This window comes from Daphnia magna, linkage group LG9 (genome assembly GCF_020631705.1).
Source record: "Daphnia magna isolate NIES linkage group LG9, ASM2063170v1.1, whole genome shotgun sequence".
Classification (NCBI taxonomy): Eukaryota; Metazoa; Arthropoda; class Branchiopoda; order Diplostraca; family Daphniidae; genus Daphnia; species Daphnia magna.
In genome coordinates this window covers 863095-876748 of record NC_059190.1, presented here as the reverse complement: position 1 = coordinate 876748, position 13654 = coordinate 863095, and the positions used below count along the sequence as shown (strand labels likewise).

Below are 13654 nucleotides of genomic sequence, written 5' to 3'. Positions count from 1 at the left end.
AACATACCGGTAACAAATCTAAGTTTCTCTATTATTTTTTTCTCATTGCAAAAGAAAATTGCACCTCGTGTAAATGGAGATGTTGTAGTGCAACTTAGGGTAACAAGAATTCTTTTCAGTGCGATGGTTTTACACAATTAGTGAGTGTGGTTCACATCAAGCACGTGTCATACAAAAGGTATCAGATATAATTATTTCAAGCCAGGAGGAAGAAAAAATCACGAATAAACTGATGGATTGTATGGCTTGGTTGGAAATCTTTCGATTTGTCACGTAAATGATACCGTAGCTTTGCTTTATCGGAAATCGAAACACCCCCAACCACCAACGTAGGCGTTGTGGTAAAATGTAGAACGACGCAATAACGGAAAGTCAGAAGCTGCTCATTAGACTGTAATACGCTAACAGTAAAAGCAGGTAAAGAAAATTTGTTTCGCCAATTTGTATGTAACTCGTTAGTGGTGAATCCCTATTGTACTTTGCGATAATTTTCTTCAGTGCAATTAGTTTAATCGTTTGTAGGACTGCTCTCGCTATTATGTTTCAAAGTCTAATTGCAAATTTTGTTTGATTAACCTATAGATTCATGATGGAATCTTCTGTGGCGATGCGGAGTACTTTCTTTGCGGTGTTGTTTTTGTTTGTTACATTAGTTTTATGTCATCAAGTTGAACCTGAAGAGATTACCAATGCAGTAGAAATAGTAGGCATAACGTCAGGCATTTCTCCGCATTTCAACGAGATGGAGGAATGGTCCAATGGAGTCAAGAGGTACAAACGTAACACTGCAGCTCCGGACGCAAATCGCTTACAGAATGTGAATCTCAATTGCAAGAACACGGTCAAAAATCTTACTACATTATTTCGTAGAAAAACCGCCAATGTTCCACAACCAGTAAAAACTTATCCAACTATTTGGTAACGTACGACGGAAATGCGAAAATTAACGCATTCTCTTTTAAAGGCAGGAATCAATGACATCACTACACTTGCAACCGCAACAAAGATAGAAAGAGCCATTAGAAATGTAAAAACAAAAATTATTTTTTCTTTTCCTTTCTGCTCAGTTGATTAATCCTACCCTATTTGCTCGACAGGCTTCGCAACAGCTTGAAGAAGAGTGCGCGTGGAGAGATAGTAAAAATATGCCAGTGGAAGCCACAAAAACGCAATTCCTAACTACGGAAGTAAAATTTAAAAATTCAATTATCGTATTCATTTAGTAAATATTTTCTTTTAAAGGTCGACGATATGGGAGCTGTAGGCGTACTAATTTACCAAATCGGAATTCAGAGGTTGAACTTTGAAGTAAGCACCAAAACATATATTAAGTGATAATTTATCTTGACTCGATAACATAATTTTTTTCTATTATAGGATCCATATTCCAGGCCTAAACGACCGTGAACTTAAAACGCCTCTTCTTAACATTATCAGGAAAAAAGAAAAATTACCGGCAGCCATATCCTTTCCCATCTTGCAAATTTTAAATAAGCAAATATTTTTTATTCTATGGTAAAATGCTGTGTAAGGTTCCATGTAAACCTTACCCTTTTTCTTTTGACATCTACCACTGATTTAGCATCCCTACAGAAAACTTCATTAATATCTCCATTCGTCCATTGTTTGTTTTTTTCTTGAAAAAAATTTACACATTTTACTTCCAACTGGTAAACTGTCGACCACAGTAACGTACAAGCTAGAATTACTTGTTAAGAAAACGGGCGTGAATATCACCGAATGGTTACCTCACACGGGGTTAGAACTTTCATTAATTTACATAAGAAAAAGAAAATGTTTGTTAACCTTGACAGTATCTCATCACCATGGTCCAGCAGTCTTCTCTGGTTAGGGGATGCTCTCTGCAATATATCAGCTAGTAAACAAGCACACTGGCTAAACTGGAAAACACATTTGGAGAGCTACAGTTATCATTCAGCTTCATGTTTACTCATGAAAGCATTGATACATTATGTCATTCTCCCACATGACTAGAATTTCCTTGATATTCATTGCCAGAAACATTGTCATCGTCGGTACACCATGGTAAAAGATATTCCTCTTTTCTTTTTCACTAAGAACGAGAACAAACTTAAAAAACAGCAATCATGCTGCGAGCCATGCTTTGCTTTGAATACCAATGGAGGAGGTACTTCAGACACGCACTCCATCTATGACCAAAACTTGCGGTTTCTCAATCCCCATTGCAGTTCTCAATTTTGACAACTTCAAGTGTTATGTGATAAAAAGGTAAAATATTAGCATAAAATAGATCTTTCCCTTGTTTTTGTCTGCTTGCTAATAAAATTCTTTTCATTTTAAAATATCAAACATAAGGTTCTGGAGAGGATCATCAGTTTGAAAGATAACTGTGGAATTGTTTTGATATTAACATGGTGCAGCAGCTGATATGGAAGGTTCAAGTTTAAACCAAGTAGGTTTAGTTATGTATATATGGTCAACTACAAAGTGTAATTTCATCTCCTTTTATAGGCGCATTATGAGACAAGAAGAGCAGAACAATTGGTCCGGCAGGGAAAGCTTGATGATGCCATTGAGTGCCACGAAAAGGCCTCCACACTACTATCTTCTGCAATGACTTTGAGTGATTTAACAACAGTTAAACAATCACTGCTGTGTCAAAAAGAATATCATATTCGTCAAGTGTGGCTTCTACAATCTAAAATAGCCCAACTGGAAAAATACAAAAAGAAAATGAATAGCTCAGGTGGTAAGATAGGATCAGTTTCGTGTTCAGTGGAAAGTCAACAGGAAACTCAGCAGCAGCTTAAAGTCACGCAAATAGAAATTATGAGGTAAATAAGGTGATTGTGTGACTAGAATGTAACTTACCTAATGTGTTTCAAATGTCAAAGAACATTGTCAGAAGCTGATGCAGCCTTGCAGCTGCATGCTGATACATGCACAAGTATGGACCCACACCTCAACCAGGTGATTGAGTGCCTTCAAAAAATGAGGCAGCAGCTAGAGCAGCTGTTTCATTTCAGCCGCGAGTCCGATGCAACCACAGATTTACAATTAGAAGCTATTGAACCTATCGATGAGTTCGCACAATCGTCTCAGTCCATCTCCCCCGAAACAGAAAAGGGATCGAATGACTTGGAAACAGAACTGCCCGCACTTGCACCCCTCGAGGTTCCTCATTTTGATTTCTCTATGCTTCCGATGTAAAATTTGAAGAAGATTATATTTGATTTGATTGCATGTTAGGGTTTAAGCCATAGAGAATTTCAATTGTATGAATATGACGCAAATGTATTGGTTTACATAAACTGTGAATACGGGACGAAACGATTGACCAACACACGCAAAAAAAATGATTGCTTAGTTTTACGTGCCTGATATTATAAAAACCCACTTTTTTGTTTAAGATAAATTTCGCTTCCGCTTTGTCCTCTCCTTCCTTATTTTTTAAATATCAGAAATCAATGGAAGCTTTTTTTCAAATGTTCAAAGAATGAAACGAAAGAAACCTTAATCAATTTACGATTATTAGGCATAGTGCCAGAAAGACAAAATTTTGGAGAATATGAAGCAAAAAGGAAGAATGCAATTTAAAAAAGAACGTCACAGCCAAGCCTCTCTATGCTTAAACGGACATTAGCTGTACATGTATCATTCGCTTTCAGGTTGCCGGTCGTTACCAAGGTGAGACTTGCCAATATCCGTTTTAGTCCAAGTTCAGTTGTAAGACGTCGTTACTGCGCCGACTTAGCCAGAATCTGTAAATGGTGGCGCGAGACAAAACACTCGGAAACAGGGTTTGTAGAATTTTTGTAACTAATGAATTACCCGATGCCAGTGCCGAGTAGAAGCGTCACCAAGTTAGTGATAACCATGGTATATAAGACTTGCCTAGAGAAAACACTTGTGCCCCCAACTTTAGCGAAACGAATACTGTAACCATATGGCTTCTTCAACGGAATGCGACCTTCCGGGTGTACAAACTTCCATTCTCTGATATCAACAAAGAAATGTAAAATAACATCCGTTGAGAAACGAATGACATGGAGACTCACTTAGGTGCCTGCTGCTCAGGACGACTTGACCAGTCCCAGACCCAGTCGGTGTCATTCTCAAGACTTGTGCCCTCCTAATAGAAGAATATTTAAAAATAATGAAAGATCAGGCATTTCATTTCATTGAAAGCTTCAAGATGTATGAATACCTTAGTGCAGTAATTGATGTAGAATCCTTTCAATTCCTCTCCTTCTCCGGCTGGTTCAGTATTGGGACTATTTGGAGGCGACTTTGGTCTTTTTCATTGCCAGTGATGAGTCAGAGGCAGAACGCACGTGTAAAAATAAGTAAAAACAATTTTTGAAAGTAGTGATTGAATCGAAAATTTGGTTTCACCATTTGGTTACTTACGAACTATGCGGTGAATTTTTTCGTGTGGACGCCAAAGAGACAAGAGCAGAAGATTGATTGCTATCACGTTGGGCTTCCCTGAGCAATCTCAAATAATCATCAGGGCCATGCGGAAGATGAGTTGGACGTCCCGGAGTCGGGCTGGTTGGTTGTTCTGATACTTCGACCCATGACTCTGCAACAATTTCTTGGAGATCATTTCAAAATTCCCAGAAAAAACAAAGAACCATAAAAAGCCGAATATTAATCGTCATTGAATGTCATTATGATTTCAACAGGCGTACATTTTTTACGCCACCAGGAAGTAGTCAATATATCCTCCCTCCCCCCATCGACCCTACTTCTCTCACGGAAAATGTGAAAACGCGTTGCGTAATACCAAGGCCAAAAGCGTAACACTTACGACAGAAAGTGTCTTGTTTGTTTTCATGACAACGTTTTACCCGCCCCTACCACACAAAGTTTCTTCTCAAAAAGTTAAACATAGATGCACGCAATGCGTACGTTGGATGCCAATAGTCCAGTGACATCGAAACGAAAGCCTAAAAATAAACTGTCCCGTCAAAGGGCTTCGAAAACTAAGGTTTTCTATCGTATTTCGAATTCAGCAAAATCAAGGATGCGTATTTGGCACGAACATGCCTGATTGTTACAGCCTTTAGGTATTCGCTAGTGCGTATTAAATCTGATACGCGACAGCCTTGGCAAAACACCCGAGCCAACAAAGAAACAAAAGACTTTAAGTATAGAACGTAAAAGAACAACGTCTGATGCAACAGAAAAGGAATAAAACGCAAAAATTCCACAAGTCATGCAATTGCCTACTTACCTCCCAAAACGGGACCATCTTCGGCGAGCAGACGGAGACTGGCCATTTTTATTGTATCACTTGAGGAAAAAACCAATCGAGCAATTCTGGTTTGGCAATCTACTGAAAATAGTGTTTTGTCTCAACTCGAAAAATTTGAAATTGGTGATTTTGAATGACAAGACGACCAGCCAATCAAAATTGGACAAGTTCGCAAAAAAAGGAAGTGAAAGACATCTAATTCTTTTGATAAGCAAAAGGAAGGCTATCTGTAGTGCAAGGATCTCGATGCAGCAACTGACTGGTGAGATGTGGCGTTGTTCTGTTGACGTTCCAGCATAGATGTCAACAGAAAAGCCCAATGCTCTAGTGTGTTGTGAAATGTAGAAATAAAGGCCAGGGCACTACCGACTTGTCCACCAACCTTGTTTTAACAAACTCCGCTAGTGTCGCAACTGTAGCTTTCCTTTTTGAGCTTTCGAATCGTCCTTTGAATGATTCATTACGTCAGTAATAACCTATCGTTTTTCTCCCTTTATTGTTTAGAAGATCAGATATTGATGTAGACAAAATCTCCAGTTCAATAAACTAGCCCAAACAGCAGCAAAGATTGTTCGACTGGGTTCAAGTGAGATAAAAAAAAAGTAGTTGGTCAGCTTTAAAAAATGATAAGTAATGTAAACTGAGCCACTGATTATTATCTAGATCTAAATCCTAGACAATTATCATAAATGCTTGAAACTCTTTCACGGGAGAGAGTGGAAACCATAGAATCAGGAATCGCTTGAGCAATTATGTAGGATCAGTCGTAGCAGGATTCGATGTTATTATTTTTTTTTACTCTGGAGATTCGGATTAACAATAAAGCAGAAGCGCTAGCGTTTTACCATGTTTGTAGGATTAAACATCGTATTGGAGTAAGAACTGTAAGAGTCCTACATGATCTGATCGTAAAGATTCAAATTGGCAACTAAGTTGTTTAAGGAAACAATTATGAAATAGGCGTTCAATTCACGAACGGAGAGACAGTCGCGTTCGACGGATTGCCTTCAAAACCGGTTACCGACCGTGGGGTGTGGCCATTAAATTGTTGGCAGCCAACGGTCATGCTGTTACTCATGGAATTAAAACAATAAACTAGAAAGAAGCTCATGATTATAAGGCACACAGTGAAACCAGAACTACATGCGCAGTATTCGAACATCTGCGTTGCATAAAATTTGGTCACACAGGCTAACGGATATTTTACTGGTTTTTGTCTTCAGATATTACTTGATTGAAAATGAGCAATTTCCTAAATATGTCAAGAAATGTGTATCTAAATTTTGTCGATATATGCAACGTAATTCAATCGTGACTTTGCAAAAGAATCGTCATCGAATTTCATTAATCACCAGTCTTTTTTTTTAGGGTTGAGGGGGGCTTTCTACGGAAATTCTAGAGGATTTGTCTCTCGGCAGAAGTGACATAAACCAAAGAAGGTAGGCTACATTGGCTACCACTAGGTTAAGATTATTTTAAACGGATGGTTTCTTTACTGGAGTTTAAAATAACTTAAGCTCATACCCAATTTCAATACTGAACAACTAAACGAGGACCAGAAATCAGGAACCTTGAGGAACCTGTCGAGATTACGCTGGGGGCCTCTGTGCAAGGACGTTGAGATCCATGTCCAGGTAAAACAACTTGTAAAGAAAACCTATTCCTTTGGAAATGAGTGTACAGGCCTGTTTATGTATATTGACGTCACATCACGCCACTCCAAACACAGGTGCCAAGCCATCTAAAATGAAAAATATATAAATTTGTATATGGAACTGTAAGAAAAATTCCTCTAAAGATTTTTAAAATTACACTTAAAATTTTTAAAACTGTTTTCTTCCTTTGGTGTGAAATGGCAAATAACCTAGAACTAGGAGTTAGAGTTAGACTGAACAGCCATCTACCAGCGTACTCCAAAATATTTTCATTGCAGACGACATTCCACTGATCTTTGTGTATTCTGACATCTGAGATTGTTTGTGAATTGTTACGTATAAACAAAAAGAAGCAACGCTCAGAATTAAAGTTTACTTTTAACAGAAATGCCTCTTCCCCCAGCACTTGCGGCCAAGTTAGCAAAACGAGGTATTTTACAGCAGTCCGACACTAATGTAAGTACGGCTGCGAAAACAGCCACCAAATCTGCCGAAGGTATGCATTCATTTAAAATCTAGTGCCTTACACAATTCATAACGACTGTTTGTTGCAGTTCGAGAATCAGAAGCTAAATTGGCAGAGGAAACAGCGGCAATAAAAGAGAAAGAAGAAAAATTATTAGAAATTAAACTGAAAGTAAGAAATCTTTGTCCACTTCTGATTTTTCATATAAATCAATCTAATTGTCTTGGAAGGGTTATGACAGCTGCCCAAATAAGTGGAATCCATATCATTCATGCACGCCTTTCTGCAGTGAAAAATGGGGTGAGGGTAAAAGTGTGCCAGACCCAGAATATGAAAGACGAAGACAGAAAATGTTGATGGTGTATCCATTGCCTGATGGCTGGCAAGATATTTATGACCCAGGAACGTAAGTCATGACTAGACAATGTTTACAAAAATATTTAACTTACAAGAATTTTGTTCAGGGGAAGACACTATTACTGGTGTTTGGAATCAGATAAAGTTTCTTGGTTTCCACCTGGTAAGTATATTTAGGATTTGCATGTTAATTCTAAAATTAAATTTATCAACAACAAATTGATGAATCCAGGCCACCCAAAGTCATGCCCAGTTGTTGCTGCTGCCAAAGTTAGAGAAAACATAAGTAACCAGAACAACAGCCAAGAAAAAGACACAGATGTTGAAATGGTGTGCTTTCCAATGACTGTTTTTCTTCATTTAGTTACTTTAATATTCTTTCTAGGGGTGCGACAACGAGGTGAGAGATATGGAACCTTCACGAAAACCCCAAAATTTTGTAAAGGATTTGCGTGACAAACATCAGGAGGACCGAAACAAAACCAAGGGTAAAGGCAGAGTCAAATTCAATGATTTGGACCCAATGGACCCTGCATCCTATTCCGACATCCCAAGGTAACTCACTTACTGGCATAGAAACGAGATTTGTCTTCCATGAGCTTTATTCTTGTTAAAGGGGAAGTTGGTCCACTGGCTTGGCAACCGGCGATGAAGCAAAATCAGGAGTAGACGCAACAGCAAGTGGTCCTTTATTTCAAATGAGACCGTATCCTAATCCTGGCGCTGTTTTACGTGCTAATACTAACTCAAAAGAATGATTGATAATAAAATTATAGAATTTTCGATATTTATTTCATACTAGCATATTCTAGATAATATTATAATTAATAAGATTAGTGATTTGATTAGAAATGCCAACATCTGAACTGATCCGCCAATAAACATTGGTTTAAGGAACTAGCCCATCATAATGAGAAGATTCGTTGCATACGCTTTCGTTTCCTCTACAAGACATTTAAATGCAAATCTATGAAGTCAGCTGCTGCAGGTTGTCTTGTCATCTCGTTACATCGTACCAAGAATACTCAATTAGAGACGTGCTTTGACAACACTGCAGCAGAATTTAACCTCAGCAACCCTTCTGGAGGACATCAGCTCCCGAACTTTTGGTTGTATTGAGTGTAGTGAATACCTATTACCAAACAGTATGTTTTAGTAACAAAACAATTCATCGAAAATGGAGAAAACAGTGCCTTACTTCTGCTATTGTAGGATGAATTCCAATCAGATTGTCGAAATCCGCTTTGGTGGCTCCAAGCTTAAGGCCTATCGCAAAACCTTGCGTTATCTCTCCCGCATTCGGCGATAAAATATGAAATCCAACCACTTTTTCCTGTGGCGTAATAGAAATTGGTTAGGATTCGGCGAGGGAAGAAATGGTTACAATTTCGTTACATTTAACGATTTAACACAAATCAGTTTAGCGTATCCTTCATTGTCGTCCCGCTTAGGTATAGTAACTTCAAGAGGCGTTAAAAAGGAATGGTAAACTTCGATATCGTTCGCGCCATACTTGGCTATAGCATCTTCTTCTGAGAAACCAACAGAACCATACTCGAGTGGAGTGAAGACGGTAGTTGGGACATTAACGTAATCTGTTATCAAGGTTCCTCCTCCAAACAAACGCTGAACGCCCATAAACAACACAAATTAATTGGATTTTGCTATTACTTGTTTCATATAAATCAGCCCACCTTAGCTAGCAGACGCCCAGCCTGAATGGCAACAGGCGTCAACTCCAATTTTCCATCAAGAATATCTCCAATCGCGTAAATGTGGGGGACATTTGTTTGCTCTTTCTCGTCACAGATAACTTTTCCATTCCTAAATTACAAACGTTCTTGTAAATACAGGTTTAATGCAGAATCATTGGATAATTTAATGCCTTGTGTTCAGCATAACGTTAGCTTTTTCAATTCCGATATTATTGGTGCAAGCGTCACGACCAATAGCAAAGAGAACAGTATTGTATTCCTCTTCCATCAATTCCCCTAGTTCATTCTGAGATGTTACCTAGGAATGAAAAAAAGATATTTACAAATCAGGTTTCAATGGGTGCTTAGTGAAGTACTACCTTAATTCGTCCGGGCGAACCTTCTTCAATGCGTTCCAACTTAATCGGTACATATCCTCGTTGAAAGCGAATGCCATGTTTTGCCATATATGATCCAATAAGCTCAGCAATTTGCTGGTCAAATCCTCTCAGGAGAATCGAACGAACCTAATTATACATTTGTCGTACGAGATGGATAGTATCAATTATCGGCCACCCATGATCGTTTTGATGGAAAATTCTTACCATGACTGTCGAGTCGACACCAATGCCAGCAAGGAATCCAGCGCATTCGAGAGCGATGTAGGAAGCACCAACAAGCAAAGTTTTGCCAGGGTGATGGGGCAACGAAAAGATATCATCTGATGTGATGCCGAACTCTCGAGCACCTGGAATGTCGGGATAGCGTGGACGACCACCGGTGGCAAGCAGGATGTATTTAGACGTGATTGTAGTTTCTTTCTTCTTCTTATCGGTTGTCTAAGAGTAAAATGAAAAATTGCGAAACTAGAATAAAGTAGACGCATTGAAAGGCTTTACCTTCAGGGTGTGTGGGTCTACAAACTCCGCGAACGCATTCAAATAGTTTACTTTCTTCTCTCTTAAGGCAACGCGGTAGCCCCAATTCAGGGAACCAATGTGGGCCTGAATGCCTTCCACCATTGTGTGCCAGTTATGTTTTGCTGTATGAAATACACAGACTCAATGTTTGATTTGCCTTTAAAAAATGCAATAAGAGTTCACGAACCAGTATCTGGTAGTTCCCATCCAAATTTCTTGGCATCACTGACGGATTGACCTAATATGGCTGCCTGATGCATCAATTTTTTGGGAATGCACCCGACATTGACACAAGTACCACCTAGACCCCACGTCGTGCCGATTGGCGTTGGAACTACGAAGTCACATACAGCCACTTTAGCTCCAAGTAATGCAGCTTCCTACGGGTACAGGTGACTATGATTTCGGTGTTGTTAAAATGTAAAATTGATCATACCTTGGAAGCCGCCAGGCCGCCAGATCCACCACCAATCACAACAAGATCATAATCATACTTGACGTCATCAGGAATTTCGGTTTTTGGGCCAGCTTGCGATTTATTTAAAAGAAATTCTAGCCTTCCGTTCTGATGGGCTGCAATGGTGTTATCACAACCACCAACGTTCTCACCACTTACGAAAACGTTTGGTACAGTTTTCTGTCCCGTTTTCTGCAATAAGGCATCCTGAATGTCATCTCCATCCTCTGAAAATACGAACAAAGAGACAGATACACTACTAAGTAAAATTCTTTATCTATGATTGAAACCTAAGTGACGTCCTAAACAACCATTACCCATCTCCCATATTTTTTTACTAGTGATGCCCTAGCAACAAGCTGTGAAGAGTCAACAAAGAATGCAATCAATACTTCAGCAGCACCACCTCTACAAGGGCTACCAAAACTAGACCACAATTTGAATTTTTGGCCACGTTTTCTTACCTCTAGTGTCAAGTTCAATCACCGCAACTTCTAGATTCAATGAGCTAAAGAGTTTTTTCACCTAAAGTCATATAATTATTAGAGAAGGGAACAGGTCTGAATAAAAACATTTGATCAACTACCTTCATACAGAAAGGGCATGTTGTTTTGCTGAATATAGCAATCCTGTTGTTTTTTATCAAATTATCAATAATCTGGATGGGGTCTCCTTTAGGAATAACTGGGGCCATGGTACTGGTTGTATATCTTTGACAGGGGATAAAACCCTGGATATCAGATATGAGATGTCTTCTAGTTAAAGCAATTACTGATTTTTGCTTTAAGTATGAAACTCTCCTTCTGAAAAATATAAAAAAATTCAACTTTGTTATTTGATTTCACATATTACATAAGATACCACAAAAAATGATTTTAATTTAATCAGACATGAACACAAAATGAAAAAAATTGCCGATTTAAGTAGGTCACTAGTTGGATTGCGTTGACAAGTAGGAGATCATGCTGATGATGAGTTGATATTGATAGATAATGTCAACTCACATGACGGTTTTGGTACAACTTGTTTGGCGCGATATTCCGAGCGTCAGGCGTCGTTCGACAGCGCAAAAAAACTGGGGTAAAAGTGAACGACTAGACATTTCCCTACCTTTTTCCTTCTACCACATTCTGCAATTCGTAGGCGTTAGTTTTTCACTTTGTTGCAACGAGCATGACAGAGCAACTTTCACTCCTAAAGCTCGTGAGTCGAGTGAGCTGTCGAGTAAATTTTAAGCAGACGACCTCGAAATTTCTAGATTGGATTTTTCTAGGCTGCCAAATCTCCAATTACAACATGTTTCTTATAAACCATTTGCTGATTAAATAATAAAATAATTGATTCGTGCAATTTAGCTATGCGAAAAAATTCCTGGTTAGAAAAACAAAATGGTCGAACAATACATTTAAAAGTTTTAAATAAAATTTTTTTACGTTGTGTCTTGTTGTCTTGCTCTCCTTTTCACGACTGACTTCTGCTGTAGAATTCACTGGTACACTAATTACCATTCTTAATTTCACCTTTCACTTTGAGAATATAGTCATACTTCTCAGGACTTGGCAAAAATACTAACTACCCGGTTAAGTAAACTAAAAACAGTTGTTGTAAATTTTTCTTAATAACTGTATTTTCAGCTACTTTCGTCCCATTTAAAACCTTAATGGTGAAAAAATATAAAAACAAAATCTGAACCAAAAAAAAAAAGCGGTCCCATTTCCCTTGGTTAACTTATGCAATAAAGGAAACAACGTGATTTCATTCAGTGGTATACTGTCATTGTAATACATTCGTTGACTTTCTCGGCGTGACTTCTCATCCGAATCGACTTACTTTACTTATTTATACCCGCCTATGAAACGATCAATTTAGCGAGAATTCTTTTTTTTTTTTTGTATTATTGCTGTTGTCAAGTGGCTGAGATTCGGTTGATATGCCATTATGACAGCGTACGCAAAGACACACTGGAAATATATTTGAATGGAGCCAGGGGAGTGTGTTTCCACAAGATCGTGCAAAAGCATCTCAACCTTAAGCGACGTCCCCATCGTAAAAATACAGAAATAAACCTATGTATGCGTATTTTTGGCTTATTTTTGATTATTCGCCCACTTTTCACCTCGAATGTACATTTATAGAGGGCAGAGTAGATGAATAATTCAACAACAGCGACGGCCCCAGTCATAAAAATATCCCCATCGAGCATTTTATAATACAACACTATTGCGATGCGACCTTTGCTATTGTAAACCAGCATCTTGCCGTATCGTCGCCATCACTTCTTCGCCTCTTCCGTCCTCTTGCCCGACCGACTAGGCGTCCGCCAAAGTTATGATCAGGGCACGCCATTCAATATCGCGAATTTTTGTATCGGATTCTTGGTTACCCGAACGTGTGGGCGATTACACACGAGCCGAAAAAAAAAAAAAAAAAGGCAGCCACAAATGTAAATAATAATAAAAAAAGAAAATCAAGTTGACCCTGGCCGTGCGGGATGGATCATTTTGGTATCCCACAGCTTCTATACATTTTTTTAAAACGAAAAAGGGAAATTGAGTAAGAGAGTTTCGTTACGACTTGGTAATAATTAGCGAAATGCAACTTGAATTGCTATCGACTTCAAACGATGATGAAATCGCGCTTAAAAAGAGGCGAAGAAAGCAAAACACAAAGAAAATGTTTACAAACAAACTGGCGTTACAAGTGACCTGGCAAGCAATTGCTGGGGCAATAGGTAGTACATATTGTGAAACGGGCACGAACAACAACATTATATGCAGAAAACCCGAAACGGGATTTACAGACAAGTTGAATCAAAAGAGAAAAATGGCATCGTGTCAAGGCGAAAAAGAAGAATAAAAGGAAG

At 38.6% G+C, this 13654-nt stretch overlaps 5 protein-coding genes across 9 annotated transcripts; 3 read left to right on the top strand and 2 right to left on the bottom strand.

The window, feature by feature from the left end:
* Positions 1-347: 347 nt before the first annotated feature.
* On the top strand, positions 348-1599 carry LOC116929976. Of its 2 annotated transcripts, XM_032937311.2 has the most exons (6): positions 348-417; positions 583-895; positions 965-1027; positions 1098-1187; positions 1243-1308; positions 1378-1599. In XM_032937311.2, the coding sequence occupies exons 2-6, from the start codon at positions 587-589 to the stop codon at positions 1405-1407; spliced, it is 558 nt and encodes a 185-aa protein (XP_032793202.2). In that variant the 5' UTR covers positions 348-417; positions 583-586; the 3' UTR covers positions 1408-1599. The 2 variants fall into 2 exon arrangements, with proteins under 2 accessions (XP_032793202.2, XP_045035048.1); XM_045179113.1 differs by lacking the exon at positions 348-417 and having other exon boundaries at positions 420-895.
* Positions 1600-2109: 510 nt separating this feature from the next.
* Positions 2110-3312, top strand: LOC116929974. The gene is made up of 4 exons (XM_032937307.2): positions 2110-2250; positions 2338-2434; positions 2494-2816; positions 2877-3312. The coding sequence occupies exons 2-4, from the start codon at positions 2411-2413 to the stop codon at positions 3190-3192; spliced, it is 663 nt and encodes a 220-aa protein (XP_032793198.2). The 5' UTR covers positions 2110-2250; positions 2338-2410; the 3' UTR covers positions 3193-3312.
* Positions 3261-5536, bottom strand: LOC116929975 (BCL2/adenovirus E1B 19 kDa protein-interacting protein 3). 2 transcript variants are annotated; one of them, XM_032937309.2, is made up of 6 exons: positions 5222-5536; positions 4393-4567; positions 4190-4277; positions 4041-4114; positions 3814-3978; positions 3261-3743 (listed from the first exon to the last, which is right to left on the bottom strand). In XM_032937309.2, the coding sequence occupies exons 1-6, from the start codon at positions 5265-5267 to the stop codon at positions 3692-3694; spliced, it is 600 nt and encodes a 199-aa protein (XP_032793200.1). In that variant the 5' UTR covers positions 5268-5536; the 3' UTR covers positions 3261-3691. The 2 variants fall into 2 exon arrangements, with proteins under 2 accessions (XP_032793200.1, XP_032793199.1); XM_032937308.2 differs by having other exon boundaries at positions 4393-4579; positions 5222-5534.
* A 1624-nt stretch (positions 5537-7160) lies between these two features.
* LOC116930347 (polyglutamine-binding protein 1) lies at positions 7161-8503 on the top strand. Its single transcript, XM_032937755.2, has 7 exons — positions 7161-7393; positions 7452-7534; positions 7594-7769; positions 7828-7883; positions 7953-8050; positions 8106-8275; positions 8337-8503. Exons 1-7 carry the CDS (start codon positions 7285-7287, stop codon positions 8476-8478), a joined length of 834 nt encoding a protein of 277 aa, XP_032793646.1. The 5' UTR covers positions 7161-7284; the 3' UTR covers positions 8479-8503.
* Positions 8494-12063, bottom strand: LOC116930344 (thioredoxin reductase 1, cytoplasmic). 3 transcript variants are annotated; one of them, XM_032937751.2, is made up of 13 exons: positions 11902-12063; positions 11378-11594; positions 11256-11316; positions 10771-11018; positions 10522-10714; positions 10314-10456; positions 10020-10253; positions 9795-9941; positions 9606-9733; positions 9415-9544; positions 9116-9346; positions 8919-9053; positions 8494-8852 (listed from the first exon to the last, which is right to left on the bottom strand). In XM_032937751.2, the coding sequence occupies exons 2-13, from the start codon at positions 11483-11485 to the stop codon at positions 8790-8792; spliced, it is 1821 nt and encodes a 606-aa protein (XP_032793642.2). In that variant the 5' UTR covers positions 11486-11594; positions 11902-12063; the 3' UTR covers positions 8494-8789. The 3 variants fall into 3 exon arrangements, with proteins under 3 accessions (XP_032793642.2, XP_032793641.2, XP_032793643.2); XM_032937750.2 differs by having other exon boundaries at positions 11796-11957; XM_032937752.2 differs by lacking the exon at positions 11902-12063 and adding an exon at positions 11707-11730.
* Between the last annotated feature and the right edge of the window lie 1591 nt (positions 12064-13654).